Source organism: Malania oleifera, chromosome 3 (assembly GCF_029873635.1).
Source record: "Malania oleifera isolate guangnan ecotype guangnan chromosome 3, ASM2987363v1, whole genome shotgun sequence".
Classification (NCBI taxonomy): Eukaryota; Viridiplantae; Streptophyta; class Magnoliopsida; order Santalales; family Ximeniaceae; genus Malania; species Malania oleifera.
The window spans coordinates 125,177,749-125,193,875 of NC_080419.1; the positions used below are offsets into that span (position 1 = coordinate 125,177,749).

Genomic DNA, 16,127 nt, shown 5'->3' on the forward strand with positions numbered 1-16,127 from the left:
CTTTGGACATTGCCCATCTCCTTCAAATCTTCTTTCAAAGCAGTAATAGACTCCTTAACATCTTCTGCAAGGAAATCAAAATTATCTGTTAACTCCCGTAAGGAGGCCTCAAGCTCTATTGGCTCTCCCCGTTGGGACGAAAGAGATGGCAATATGCCCTCAATATGTTCCAGCTTAGTCTCAAAGACTTCCAACTGCTCAATATTCTTCTAGAAGGCCTCAAGCTCTCTTGACCTTTTCTCTACGGATTTCACACGTGGAATGAATTTTTCAAGTCCCTCAAAGTCTCTCTCCAATTTTTGATACCCCATAAAGATTTTCTCTAGGGCTTTGTTCAACAGCCTCAAGCTCTGTTGGCACGCTTTTCTCCTTTATCAATGTTGCCACCAACCCTTGGAGCTTACCGCACGTTGTCTCTAGGGTTACAAGCTTTGTCTCAAGCGCCTCAATGCACTCCACTTTTCCTGACTTGTTTCTCATATAACCCCTCATGGTGCTCGCACACATTGTGCTCTGATACCAACTGTCACGAACCCCCAAAACTGGGACTCAAGTAAGGGCCGTGTGGCACTTGTTGAGAGCTCTCCCTCGACAAGTCAGCCAAATCTCACTTGTTCAAGCCTGCAAGCACGAGCACCAGGTGAGTCTCAATACTCAAGGAAAACAAGGAACAATAGGATTTCACACGAGCAATATATTCTTATACACCGAATAAGTCTATAACAATCAGAGACATCACAATCCAAGACAACAAAATACCACAATGAAAATAACTATTTGTGTTATTCAACTACAAGAGAATCACCATACAAATGATAACACAAATAATAATATATTCATTCTAAATTCCTGGAGAATACAATTATAGCAGTATCTCTCTCCCCTTTTTCCTCATTACATTGTCACTCCCTAACACAAAGCTTTATTCAATGTTCAATATTTAATGTATAATTTTATTATTTTTTTTCTAGGGTTCACTTAGCTTGCATTTAATTTATATTGAATAATTTATAATAATTAATAACTAACCATTTTTTTAGAAGCTTTGTGATGGGGAACTAAAGTTAGGGCTTTTTGTTTGAATTGCGTATTTGTAAAGAAGGATATTTTTTAGAAAAAATAATAATACAAGAAAAAACATATTGAAAATTATACCACCTCAATTTTATTCATAGTAGGGGTAATCGTATTTTAGTAAAGTTTTTTCTTGTGAAATTTTGGTTATATTCATTAAACCAATGGGTATATATAAATTTTACTTTTTGATCTATCATGGGCTCATTGAGTTTAGGTATATTTAATATTAATATATGATTTAAACTATATCTAAGAAGTTTATTAAATCAATTATACTTATGATTCGTCGTAGCATTTATACCTGATAATGCAAATCTACTCAAATAATTCATGACGTTTAAGATAGATAATCAAATGAATGAATTGTGACTCATATTCAACTTGTTGATTATGTTATTAGATGTGAATAAGTTTAGATGGATCAAAAATTCGATTTGAATAAACAAAATTTCTCTACTTTTTTTGTAAAATTTCGTTGATCATATTATGAAAAAATTATATAAGAATTATAGAAAGCCCATTTAGACAAATTTTGAGAAGAGGCCTAATGGGCTTGATTGGGCTGGGCCTATTCGAGTACCGGCCCAACTTCACAAGTAACCTTACAAAATGCTTATGCAACGTGGCGATCGCTGAGGAATCCATGCGTGCGGGCCATCTCACCTGCCGCCACTCTAACAGGATCCGTCCTCTTCCGTTCTTCCCGAAACCTAGAAGCAGCTCACCCTCTCTCTCTCTCTCTCTCTCTCTCTCTCTCTCTCTAACTGTTTAAGCTTCAATCTCAGTGAGTTCGTTCTCTCTCTGTCTCCATATTTTCGTACAATTGTTGAATTTCTTTGAAAATCAGTGCACTGTTTGAGCGTTTGAAGTCTTCGATTGGCATTTGGTTTGAGCTTCAACGCAGATTTACATTCGCGAAAAATAACTGTTTACGCTCTCTCTTAGGGTATCTCATGGAAATGAATAATGATAAACCGTGGAACATACACACGGAGACGGTCACACAAGTATATGTGGTCTGGAATTTGGAATTCGATTCTAAATTTTTTTATTGGTCTGAACATGGGTTGAGGCGGTAAGAATATATTTGTGGCGTGTAGGAATACGAATTTGGGATTGTGAATTGGAAATTACGTCAATTTGGGCAAATTTTTTATATATAATTGTTTGAAATTTTGTCCAAATTCACACAATATCAGTTCATAGACCCAGAATAGTGTTTCCAGATGCAACTTCCATAGAACTTGATTCATTTAAATGGAATTGAATGAAGAAAAACAGTGTGAGAGATTTTTTTTTTTCCGTTATTATTGTTATTATTTCATATATTTGGTTGCTTGAAATTTGAACTCTGTATGTAAACGCCATCTTGCTAAATTACCTGCATAGTTGCACCTTCCTTTTTGCAATTTTTCTTAACACTGCTCTTGGGAGCATGGAGTCCAAAGCCTGAACTCCATGCTCCCAAACACTGCATCACGGACTTCTTTTTCACAGTTGTAAGTTGTAACAAATTTCACTGGTCCGAAAGTAACTCGACATGGCAATGTAGCATTTGTGTTCATGACCTTAGACTGGCCAGGGTTTAAGTGTCCATGGTCAAATTCGTTCATGGGGTTTGCCTCTTTCTATGCATATTTGGATTTGAATTATAGGAAAAATTGTGGACTGAGTTTAATAGCCCAAATCTGAGGATTTGAAATTATGATGAGGAATTGTGATGTTGGGTTTATACCACAGTCCACATCACAGTGGGATTTAGGCATTCATATTCCAAAATTAAATCCTGGTATTCAAAATGTACTCTGAATAGAAAATGGTATAAAGTTTTTAATTGTATGAGCTGCTCCCTAGTGTTCCACAAATAAACTGAATTATTAATCTTATAAACCTTTTGAACCTCGTATATTACAATTTTTTTGTTATCGAACAACTGTATAATCTGTGGTTTAAATTATTTTCACTTATCTCTATTTTGTCCTTTTTAATGTTATCCACTATCCTTTATTATTTTGTCTTTCTTTCTTGTGTTGTTTTTTCCCACTTCAAACATCAGTTCCTTAATGATATAGAAGACTAGTGTATGTGGTAAAGATTTGTTACATTGACATATGGCCAAAGGTGCTTAAATGGTTGCCCTCAATGTTGAAACAAGATTGACTCGGAAAATGATTTAGATTTTGAGTGTTTGTCCATACTGTAACTTGTTGAAACTTAATTTATTATTGAAAATGAATTTGCTTTGGAAAAAGTGCAAGAAGAAATATTTTTATTATTCTTATTTTATGTAAATATGAGCAAGCAAAAAGATTTTAAACAAAACTGAATTGAACTGAAAGGATAGCCTTGAATTGGACCAAATAGAGAAAAAGATCCATCCACAAATAATTGGGATAAAGGCTTTGTTGTTGTTGTGATCGTTTACAAATGAATTGGTGAAGCATTCGCCGCTTATCATAAACAATTTATCTCTATGAAGTAAAGGCAAAGTGTTTATTGTATAATTCTAAACAAGATATTTATATCATATTAATTAAATACTTAACAAAGATCTTCTTTAAGTGATTGTTTAAACAAAGTTGAATATAATGGATACTATTGTTAATCAGTTAGGATGTTTACCAATATTTCTTAAAAAGAGAACAACAAACAACAACTACTACTACAAGAAGCCTAAGCCCCACCAGGTGGAGCAGGCTACATGAATCCTCTTGAATTGATTTATGTTGCTCTTTTTCTTCTATTTTTTAGTGTACATATCTAATACTAGGACTTTGAATTGTAGTCAAACTTTCACTTAGGATTACTATACAATTTTTGCATGATAGACGATCCCCTTTCCTAGTTAAGAAGAAATTTATTTGGCTTTTATTTAAACCATTTTTGAAAGTTAAAATATGTTCTTCTCTTTTTATGAAATAGGTATTTTAATATAACCAAATCTTATGACATAGCTAAATTTAAAATTGTATCACCAGTCTCATTTCTTAAGCAACATTCTTATAAATGTTTCTAAAACATGCTTGTTAGTTTCGCTGAACCTATTTGTTAATAGTCTTGCAAGTTAAGAATGCTTTTTCAATATCATAAAATGAATTGGGAAAGTTAATGGGGTGTCAGGCGACCAAAAATGACCTTTAAACAAACTGAAATTACCAATTTATGGATAAAGACATCCTGCCACTTCAATTTAGTATACTGAAGTTATATTCTTTTTATTTATTTTCTGTGGCAAGTGTAAAATTTTTATTGAGAATAAAGGAAAATAGTGCAATTAGTCTTATCTTCTTCCTTCTTAGAACTTATGGGGACAATCATCAATAGAATCAACATAAGACAATGGTCTATATTTGTATAATTGCTAGCAAAAAAATTTTCTACCCTATTAGTTTTTCTTTAAACATCAATTGTGGTACAGCAGCAAAGCTAATTGTAATTACATTAAACATCTCACAAAAGATCTAATCCTCCTAAGATTTTCATTTTGCTTCCCTCACTACCAATTAGCTGCACCAAAGTTCTTGTTCATTCTCATTTTTGGTGGAAATAACCTTTCATGCATCAAGATGAAGAAAGAGCCACATCGTCATAAGGTTGCATTTCCTTGTAGTTTCTTTCAGCTCGAATGTTGTACACTCTTGCTGCAAACACCACGCTCTTGATCACAGTAACCTTGGAGCAAGCATTCAAGGCACTGGCCAGTCCTAATAACACTTATCGAGATAATGTTCTATGCAGCTATGAGGCTTTATTCTCTATGAAATAATAGGCAACAATATTTTTTGGCCTGGAGTTAAATTATTTTGAGCTTCTTTTCATTTTTGCATCTTTTGAGTTGAAATAAATCAGTTTTCCGTAATGGTACAATTTCTTCTCTTTATTGAATATGCTAAACCATCATAACCTTTCCTTTGAGATGTCATCAATTTCATAATCCTTTTGTTTTCTATCTCATCCATGTAACTATGTAAGCATACTTGCTAACATCATGCGGCATGCATGTTACGTAATGACAGTAGTGACTACATTATAGTCATTGATCTCTTTTCCTCATGTAATTGCTCTGATGTATGGGTGGTGTCCTCTTTGATTTTCATCTGATTGTTAATAATCAATTTAACGTGGTAGTAATGGTCAACATAGCCTAGTTAGTTTAGAGGGGGAGGGTTTGGTGGTTGAGATAGAGAGAAAAGAACTTAAAGATTTTACTATCAAAAGGTTTGATATCGTTTATTTTCCGTTGCTGCACTAGCAACCAAATGGAACATTTTAATACTTAAATGCTTTTAACATTTGAAAAATTCCATGTTTACGTGCCCATTTTTTATGAAGATGAACTGATGAACTCTAAGAAATTGTTTTATTTTGTTACAAATCTTGACATTGTCATCTTATCACTGAACTTTAGGCTAGGAGTTTTATCTTTCAGCCTCATTCATCTTCATCTCAGAGGAGGATCCAGGCTTCCCTTAATATAGTGTCATCATTAAATAAGTACTTCTATTGGAGAACTCTTTTTCACAAGCATCAATAACTTTTTTACTATTTTTTATTCAATTTTAATGGTTATACCTCATAATATTGTGTGACAGTGGATATGCAGTTTCCAATAGATGATGGAATTGAAAGGACAGAGACCTCTGCTGGAGGAGAAGTAATTTCATGTGAACGTGAAACAAATCAAGAACCATTTGAAGGCATGCTGTTTGAATCAGAGGAAGCTGCCAAAGCATTTTATGATGGATATGCTAGACGGATAGGGTTTTTAACCCGTATTTTATCATCTCGTAAGTCTGAGCGTGATGGGTCAATTATCTCTCGTGGACTTGGTTGTAAAGGAGGTTCAGATAATAAAAAAGCAGAGCGCATTCAAACTCAGAGGCGGAATAAGAGACGAGAAGGCTGCACTGCAATGCTTCTAGTGAAGAGAGAGAAGCCTGGGAGATGGATAGTTCGGAAGTTTGTGAAGGACCATAATCATCCCTTGGTGGTTGCAGCACAAAAGAGTCATCAAACTTTTGTAAGCTTTCTTGACCTTACCCCAATTGCTTTTTTATACTTACTTTTCATCGCTTCACAATTTATTTTTGATAATTTCATTTTATGTCAAATCATTAGAAATCTTTTCCTGTATAAGTCTGCTTAAAAACAATTTTTTTTTTAAAATAAATTATTACATTGAATTGGTAGCTCACCCACAATAGTTTCTTTGAAATAATTAGGCAAGGCTGTTTCTTATATGATAAATATGTTGGTTATTTGTAGTTTAGAAGTATTTTGATTGGAAAAAAAAAAAAAGGAGTGCTAAATAGTATGCAATGAACATGATGAGCAACAAATTTGAAAATTAGATTATACCCAAAAGAACTCTGCCTGTGATGCACTTAATGTCCTAATTTTTTCACACACAGACGGTCCCAAACCTGGGTAAAGGAGGAAGGTTGCGTTAGGTAGCTGACAGCCAACGTAAAATTTGTCAAATCACTATGATATGAATCCTTACCAAATATTTGTTGGGACGTCCCCTATGAGGGACGCGTTGCACTTGAACCACCCGGATGTAGCGAAAAGTGAGCGAGGGTGGGTTAGGTTGTCGCCCCGAAGCAATGTGCTGTGTCGGTGCCCGAGTACGATGTCAAATATGCGAAAGTTCTTGCATCATTTTGGACGTGGGCAAATAAAAACGTTAGTTCAGGAAACTAGGATTAGATTAGCAACTTGGAATATAGGGATACTTACGGGTAAAAGCATGGAAATTATGGATACAATGACTAGAAGAAGAATTAATATAATTTGCCTTCAAGAAACTAAGTGGGTGGGGGAGAAAGTTAGAGAAATCGATAAATCAGGATTTAAACTTTGGTACACTGGAAAAGAAAAACATAAGAATGGAATAGGTCTTATTATAGACAAAAACTTAAAAGATAGCGTTGTGGATGTAATTAGAGTAAGGGATAGAATTATAAAAATCAAGATGATATTAGGACAAGAGATAATAAATATCATTAGTGCTTATGCTCCTCAAGTTGGCTTAGCAAAAAATCTTAAGAGACAATTTTGGGAAGATATGGATAGTATTATGCAAGGCATACCAGGGACGGAGAAAATATTTATAGGAGGAGATCTGGAAGGACACGTTGGAAGAGATAATAAAAATTATGAAAGGATACATAGAGGATATGGATATGGAGACAAAAATGAGTCTGGGGAGATGATCTTAAACTTTGCCATGTCATATGATTCTAGTATAATGAATACTTACTTTAAGAAAAGAGAAGAACACTTAATAACCTTTAAAAGTGGACAAAATAAAAGTCAAATAGATTTTTTTTTAACTAGAAGGGTAGATCATTTATCATGCAAGGATTGTAAAGTTATTCCAGGTGAAAGTCGAATCACACAACATAGTCTTAGTGTTAGATATATGTATTGAAAAATGGAAGAAAAAGGATAAAATAAATCAGTATAAGAGAACTAGATGGTAGAACCTAAAAGGAGAAAATATAATAAAATTTAGAGATAAAATGATCAAAGATGGGGATTGGACCATAGAGGATGTGATAGATACAAATACTCTTTGGAATAGATTAGCTAGCTCTATTAAAAAATAGTAAAAGAGATTTTAGGTGAATCAAGGGAAAGATTCTTGAATAGCAAAAAGAGTTGGTGGTGGGATAAAGATGTACAAAAAATTATAAAGACAAAGAATTTGGTATAAAATATGGCAAAAATGTAGAAACAGAGATAATTTGAAAAATATAAGTAGGCAAGAAAAGATGCAAAAAAGGCCGTTAGTGAAGCTAAATATAGATCATTTAATAGTTTGTATGATAAATTATGTACAAAAGAAAGGAAAAGAGATATATTTAAACTTGTTAAAGTTAGAGAAAGGAAGAGTAAGGACTTAGGAAATGTAAAATGTATAAAAGGTGAGGATGATATTGTCTTGGTTAAGGACGAAGATATTAAAGAAAGATGGCGAAGTTAATTTAGTAAGTTGTTTAATAAAAACCAAATAGAATGTTTAAACTTAGAATTTTCAAATGAGGAAAAGACTAAAAATATAAGATTTATTCACAAAATTAGAGTTAATGAAGTTAAGTTTGCACCAAAAAGGATAAAAAAAATGGAAAAGCTATGGGACCAGATAACATCCCAATTGAAGTTTGAAAATGCTTAGGTGATAACGGAATTATATGATTAACTAATATATTTAATGCAATTGTAAAAACTAAAAAAATGTCAGATGAATGGAGGAAAAACACTTTGATACCTACATACAAAATTAAAAGAGATATTCAAAATTGTAATAACTATCGTGGAATTAAACTTATGAGTCATACGATGAAACTATGATAAATGGTAGTTGAACAAGATTAAGGTTAGAAACGAAGATCTCAAAAAATCAATTTGGTTTTATACCTGGGAGATCTACCACAGAAGTTATTTATCTTTTAAGAAGATTAATGGAAAAATTTAGGGAAAAGAAGAGGAGCTTGCATATGATATTTATTGACCTTAAGAAAGCATATGATAGGATACCTAAGGAAGTTTTATGTTGGGTTTTAGAAAAAAAGGGTGTATGTTGTAAATATACTGATGTCATTAAGGATATGTACAATGGAGTAATGACTAGTGTAAGGACTATAGATGGAAAAATTAGAGAATTTCCAATTACCATAGGTGTAAATCAAGGATCTGCTTTGAGTTCTTATCTTTTCGCTTTAGTGATGGACCAATTGACTAAGAGTATTCAAAAAGAGGTTCCATGGTATATGTTCTTTGCTGATGATATTGTATTAATTGACGAAGCTAAAGATAGAGTAGAGACTGAGTTAAAATTATGGAGAGAAGCTTTGGAATCTAGAAGCTTTAAGATAAGTAGAAATAAAACAGAATATATGAAATGTAATTTTAGTAATGATAGGAGGAATATTGGAGATAAAGTTAAACTTGATGATAAAGAAATAAATAGCACTTGTAGATTTCGATACCTTGGATCTATTATGCAAGCTGAAGGAGAAATTGAAGATGATATAATGCATAGAGTTAAAGCAGGTTGGGTAAAATGGAGAAGTGCTTCAAGTGTGCTATGTGATCGTAGAGTACCCTTAAAATTGAAATTGAAGTTTTATAGGACAGCTATAAGGACCAGCTATGCTATATGAATCAGAATGTTGGGTGACGAAGAAACATAATATCCAAAAAGTAAAAGTTGCCGAGATGAGCATGCTTAGATGGATGAGTGGTATAACATTGAAAGATAAATTAAGGAATGAATATATTCGTGATAAGTTAGGTTTAGCTCTTATAGAAGATAAGATAAGGGAGAGACGACTCAGATGGTATGGACACTTGCAACGTAGGCCACATAGTGCACTTGTGAAGAAGAGTGACTTAGTTACTGTGGGGGGGCAGTAGAAGGGGTAGGGGTAGACCTAAAATAATTTTGGAGGAGACAGTGAGTAAGGATTTAATATCCTTAAATCTATCAAAGGAAATGGTTCATAATCACATAAATTGGCGGAAAAAGATTTATATAGCCGACCTCACTTAGTGGGACTAAGGCTTGGTTTGGTTGTTGTCGTTGTTGTTTATACCCAAAAGAACCTAGGTGATAGATTCCATCCTTTTGCTGGCAATATGTTGGGTGATTTGTTGAGCCTATTCTTTCTTTCTTTTTCTTTTTCCTTTTTCCCAATGTGCACTTAACTGAATATGGCGTGGTAATAAATCAGGCTTGAAATATACAAATCCTCATCCAACCATATGGATAATTGTTTGAGCTGACCAGCCAACCTAATTAAAATTAGAGACCACTCTGAAGTCGTATTCTGCAAAATAACACTGCACACGCATGTGCACAAATTCGTGGACTGGCACAAGCACACACTTTTGGGCTTCATGTATTCCCAACATCTTTATCTGATCACAAGAAGTATAACCACAATCTAATGATGATTTTGCTAGTAGGAGACCTCATAAGAGATATAAATTTGAAATGCCTTGAACAGGATCAAGAATCGTATGAGCTAATGATCTGGATTGATTTCAACAACGTTGGTCAGCGATTGAGTGCACTAAATAACATATGGATAATGACCAAAGTAGCAGAGGAAAAAGGAAATTCCAGGGGGGGAGTTGGAAGTGTTGTCCTTTGTCTCACTCAAATGGGACCCTAAAAGACTCTCCTTGAATGAACTCTCATACTTCCCTCTTGTACCATAGGGAGGTGCATCCTTAGTGGAAAACCTGGTTATAGAGTAGAGTGGTTGATTGCGAAACACGTGGAGTTTTTTAATAGTTTTTGGTGGGTGCAGTGGTGACTGGTGACCTTTTGCTCTGGCATAACGTGGAACAACTGGTTACTCTAGTGTAGAAAAGTGGTTTAATTTCTTTTCTATATAATCCTACATTCCCAAACCATTTAAACTAAAGAACAAGGGATTCTCATCACTACAATCTTAAGCATCTTCTTATTTTGCATGGAAGTGATCTTCTGAGTGAACAACTGTTGAAATCAAGTTCACAAGGTCCCAGAGGGTATTGTGATTGTAGGCAAGCAAGGGCCTAAAAGATGAAATATGCTGGAATTTCTTGAGGATCTGTAGTTTTATTGATTCCTGTTAGATGCAATTGTCTTGATCCTTTTTTTTTTGTGGTTTTGGCAAAACAAGAGTCCCGTCAGACTTATGCTTTATCTTAAGGACCCATTTACAGCCAACTAAAAAGTCCATCTTTGATTGGCAATTAAGGCTTTTAATTCATCCACCATAGCTGCACGCCAATGTGGATCTTTAACTTAAGTAGAAAAAGAAGTTTTCTCAGTGTCAGAAATAGAGGATATTCTGTTAAGAATTTACTTGGCAAGCTTCAAAGAACCATGATATCAGTGTACTCCACGTGTATCAGTATTGACATGTGAACCTGCATGATGCAGCTGGTGGTGAATTATCCATCCCGAGGAACTGTTTTGAAGTAATCTTTTCAAACTTTGCAGAAAGCTTAGTGTCTAGGGATCATTTGAAACCACTTATAGAAAGTACTTTTCTGGAAAAGTATTTATCTAAAAAAGTGTGTATCTAAAGCTAGTTTGGGTTTACTTATTATAAGTACTTTTTCAATTAAGTACTTTTTTCAGAAAGATATTTTCTTTGAAAATGCTCATTTTGTTAAACAAAAAAAAAATTAGTTTGGAAAAGGACTTTTTGAAATTAAGTATTTATTTAAGTGTGGACCAAACACTACCTATTGACATAAGTACTTATAAGAAGTACTTTTATGAAAAAAAGTACCTATTTTATAAGACGTTCCAAATGGGAGCTAAACTCAAACTGGTTGCAGATGAAGTGATCAACGGTCACAGCATGTTCTGATGATTGACTGATGTTATTTAGTATGCATTGTAGCAGTATGTAAAAAGGGAGTGGACATATTAAAAGGCCTAGTGTGTTGAATTTGATAAGGCAAGCATGCTCTTACATTATTCTGTAGCTTGGAAATGGCTAAAATGTTTATGTTTCCACCTTTTTTGAATTAAAGGTTAGTCTTTGATTTAGTTTAGGCTTTTGGGAGGAATAACTTTCTACTTAAATTTATAATGACTATTTAGGAGGAGAAAGAAATAGAATTAGTTAATCTAATATAAAGGCACTATTTAAGGTGAATGATTGCATACTAATGATAAATTTGAGGATCACTATAAACTGCTTTAGTTTTCTAAGAAACCTTTTCTGGCAGTAATTGTCATGGATGACCTCAAAAGCATGAAGAAATAGTGGTCTTAAGTAGGTTGACCAACTTTTGAGAGAATGAAAAAGAAAATGTTAAGTTCATTCAGTTAATGCTAATAGAACAATAGGAACAAGAAAGAAAATAAAGAAGCAATTCTTAGATTATTATAGATACACTATTTTGAGATGAAAAAACCTATGGGAATAGGATTAGGTGGTCATGCTTGCAATTCTTCAGTCTAGCACTGATAACTGGTAACCAAGAATTTATGTCTTAAAATAGACAAAGATTTTATGTTAATTTCTGTCTACTCTTTTATTTATTTATTCTTGTTTGGGTTGTTGAGGGGGTTGGGTTGGGGTTTACTTTCATTTTAGGATGCTTTCTTAAATGTTTCTACTGAATACTCCCTATTGGATCATGGCATTGGCAGATGATGGTCCTCTTTTATGGAAGCCTTGCGTAATATGTGTGATGGTCCACCAGCTAAAAAGAAGGAAAAAAAGGAACAAAAACTCTGCTTCAATATTTTATACCTCAATGCTTCTGCATTGGTTCTATATTTTATAACTTTTTTTAATACTCAATTTTGTAGGATGAGAGGGATAAGAAGATCCAAGAATTAACTGCAGAATTGAGGGTTAAGAAACGTTTAAGTGCGGCATATCGAGAACAGCTGCATACATTTATGAAAGAAGTTGAAGACCATAATGAACATATATCATCAAAAGCTCAAGTTGTTCTTGATAATCTAAAAGAACTTGAAGCTAAAAGGCAAGAGCTTTTAGACCGTAGATAGTGGGGGGTGAGTATGCTAGTGTTTTCTTATGATAATAGATAATCATGCATGCAGCTTTAACTTAAAAAAAAAAATCATTTGTGTGGCTTCTTGGTGTGTTCCTTAATCCTTATTCTGTTTCTTCAACTTCTTGTTTCCTTTGGAGACATTTAATTCCAGGGAATCCAATGTGCCTGCTGCCTAGAATTCCCAACCTTAACCAAAAACAGGTATCTAGGCTTCCCAACTCAGATTCCTGGAATCCTTAAAGATTCCCTGAACCAAATGGTTAGCTAGTGTTTTAGTTGCTTATCTCATCATATTTGTTGATCTGAAATTCACTGAGATTCCCTGAACCAAACGGATAGTGTTTTAGTTGTTTTCTCATTGCACTACTTGATCTGAAATTATGTATATCTGGGAGCTTGGCAATATTGGTTCTCTCTTCATTTTTTCCCCCTAATGTAACACTTTCACAATTTTCGTGGAAAATTATCCTACTGTATTACTTTGACTTGAGTTTAGAATCATGGAACTCAAATGTATTGAAGGATATGAAACTCCTATGAGTTGTTAAAACCCTTGTTCTTAATAAGAATTTCAATGTTAAAATCCCTTATGTAAAGGTTATTTGAATCATTTAATTGGACTAAAGACCATTAAAATGGAAGTTTTGCAGATGGTAACGAGTTAGGGTCAAGCAATATGAGTTGGGTCCATACCGGCCCCGAACCTAAGCTGGCCTAATCAACTGTATCTAACCCGAGATTTGTTCCCACAGGTTCACAGAAAAAGGGAATGTGTGAGACACTGCCAGGATGGCTATTTTAGAGGGAAAAGGATTCATGGTGATTCCATGAGACCTTCAGTGCTCGTGGGCACCAGTCTCTGAAGCTTCAAAGATTTCAGTATTGTGTAGAAATCTGTGTTTAGATCGACAGCAGGATAATTCGGCAAGGTTTAGTAACATACATACATGTCTGGGCAATGAGGATTACACTAATAATAGGTTGAACCCCATTAATGACTTCCAGTGCAGGGTTGCTTTTATGCAGGGGTTTTATGAATTGATGCAATTGTTCTTCAATTTGGCCATCAAGATGTTGTAACTATGGAATCAATATTAGTATATGACGATGGATTTTTATTTTAGTGCTCTGTGGTGGAATTAATAAGAAGTTCCTGCAAGAAGTACCCTTTCTTTCTATGTTTATTTCTGTTGGGGGTATGTGTTTGGGAAGAAGAGAAACTTTCACCTGTGCAGATAAATAGTAGTGTTATTTTCAACCATGATGGAAGCTAATCTGTCCCCAATTGTGGGGATGGTGATGGAGGAACTGCATTGTAGCTGATGCGTTTGTGTTTGTGCTTTCTCGAGTCTTGGCTCTTCTCAGATTCCTAGTGTCAAATGGAGCAGATACGAGCAAATTTGCCCAGTATTTAAGAACCCTTAGGGCTAACACCATTGCGTTTGAGTTTAATACATTTCTTGCCAAGAGTTTTAAGAAAGAATAAACAATAAATTGAAGAAGAAAATCATTACTGTTGGCAATAGTGATTTTGCTTCTGATATGTTTTGCTGTTTTTGCGTTTCAGAGCTTTGTATTTGTCTCAATGTTATTGTTGTCCAATCATCTCAAAAATCCCCTAGAGCTCAAGGCATTACTTTGATGAAAATAATGTTCGACAATACACATTGTTTGGAATGGAATAAGAACAAAAAAAATTATGACGAATATGTAAAATTAGAAAGATAAACTTTGTTCTATTCTGCTTTATTTTTGCATATGAAACAAATTAAGGTATGGACATAAGCCTTGCACACAATTGTTTACCAAACTAAAGTTTACCTTTACAGGTTAAATTTTTTAGTGCAATTTATCTTGCGATAAATTGTTGGACCTCACCGAGAGGATATTAATATTAGCACGGCTATATATATATGACCATATGTATGAACTTAGCTTGATCTCAACTTAAGATGTTAATTTATTTTGATTCTGTTTTGTCTTTATCCCTACTTCTAGAATAGCTTTTTGCATGTAGAAAAGAATTTTTTATCATTAAGATTATGACACAAAATAGAAAGAAATTACTTGTTCTATTTGTGTTTTTATAGATTTTAATTTTTTACGTACCAACAGTTTTAATGAATTACTAAATTGTTGGAGTCTATATCCTTGAAAAATGTAGGATCATGATCCGAGTGGTCAAAGTTGGGTTTGAGGGTGTCACTGTGTGAGATAAATATAGAGAATTTTTTAAAGTCAATTAAATTGTTCAGTCGTACTTCATTGAATGACCTATGTTTTTAAATTAACTCTTATTATTTTAATATTGAGATGATACTCCATATGCGTGTCTCTTCCTATCATTATTTGAGCTAAGGCAATCACTAGGTAACCCAAGATATCAAGTCCTAAAAATTAGTCACTAATCTCGCAACAAAAGCCCCTAAGAAAATACATACATCTTGAGGGAAAAAAAAAAAAATTGGCACGCCCAAAACAAACTTCTCTTTACTATTGCAATCAATTCAACATGACACATTGATCAAATTAATGTTATATCTCATTACTATTGGGAAGACACTTAAATGAACCTTACATGTGAGACCAATGTAGGGGTCAATCCCATGTCCACCCTAGCTTGGATTGGATACAAATTTTGAAATTTCTACCTCCACCATATATTAAAACAATAAGAAAGAACGGTACTAATTGTCACGAGTCTATAATATCCTAGGCTGATATGATGAACAGACAAGACGTGAGATTCACATGAAATTTGTGGTCTCACGCCCTACATGATCGCCACGTCAATCCCTCGCATGACAAGGAGTATCGGTATCCTCCTAATACAACCAAATCAAACGTAACATAAGCAACAAACGGAGCTCCAAGACTCATGCAATCATCAACAAAAGCCATCATTGTCGTCATCATCATCATAAAGTCTTGATCTTCCACCACGAAAGTGCATCTGCTTCGCCTCCTATGGTCGTCACTGCCGCTGACCTCTATCCCCAACTTCCAGTAAGCGTCGTAAACCTTCACGGCGATGCTCCCCTGCTTCACCTCAATGTGATAGGCCTCGTGGGAGTAGGCTTTACTTAGACCCCCTTTGGAACTCGGAAAATTAAAAATATAAATTTTTTTTACAAAATTAAAGGGACCCTGAGTGGATTAAAAAGAGATAGCAAAAAAAGAATTGTACTTAATCATGCACTACTTATGATATGTGAGATAATAACAAATAAAAATTAATTAAAGTTCTAATTAATAGAATTATTTACAAAATAATCTTTTTTTTTACGTCCCGAAACTTCAATCTGTACAAACCTCTGGGACCCATCCAAACAACACCAAACCAAAAAATGAAAAAAATTAAGTCAAAAATAACTTTACTATTAATACCTATGCAAGCCTATTTTTAAAAATAAAAAATAAATTCCAAAATGAGGGAACTAATTCCAAATGAGATTCGAGTGATTTTTTAAACCTCAAGAGTACTTTTTTCCTAACCTCAGGGGTCAATC

General features: G+C 34.0%; 1 protein-coding gene across 14 annotated transcripts; it reads left to right on the plus strand.

The window, feature by feature from the left end:
• Window positions 1–1,701: 1,701 nt before the first annotated feature.
• Window positions 1,702–13,796, plus strand: LOC131150343 (protein FAR1-RELATED SEQUENCE 5-like). 14 transcript variants are annotated; one of them, XR_009135522.1, is made up of 5 exons: window positions 1,702–1,861; window positions 5,670–6,097; window positions 12,407–12,616; window positions 12,756–12,819; window positions 13,371–13,796. XR_009135522.1 is itself a non-coding variant. In XM_058100992.1 (5 exons), coding segments are annotated over exons 2-4 (633 nt in total). In that variant the 5' UTR covers window positions 1,780–1,861; window positions 5,486–5,570; the 3' UTR covers window positions 12,611–12,616; window positions 13,371–13,796. The 14 variants fall into 14 exon arrangements, 10 of the variants coding, with proteins under 10 accessions (XP_057956972.1, XP_057956978.1, XP_057956981.1 ...); XR_009135521.1 differs by having other exon boundaries at window positions 12,770–12,819; XM_058100992.1 differs by lacking the exon at window positions 12,756–12,819 and adding an exon at window positions 5,486–5,571 and having other exon boundaries at window positions 1,780–1,861.
• The last annotated feature ends 2,331 nt before the right edge of the window (window positions 13,797–16,127 follow it).

Coding starts and splice junctions, on each gene's coding strand:
- LOC131150343 (XM_058100989.1), top strand. Junction 6,098..12,406: donor AAAAGAGTCATCAAACTTTT/GTAAGCTTTCTT, acceptor TCAATTTTGTAG/GATGAGAGGGATAAGAAGAT.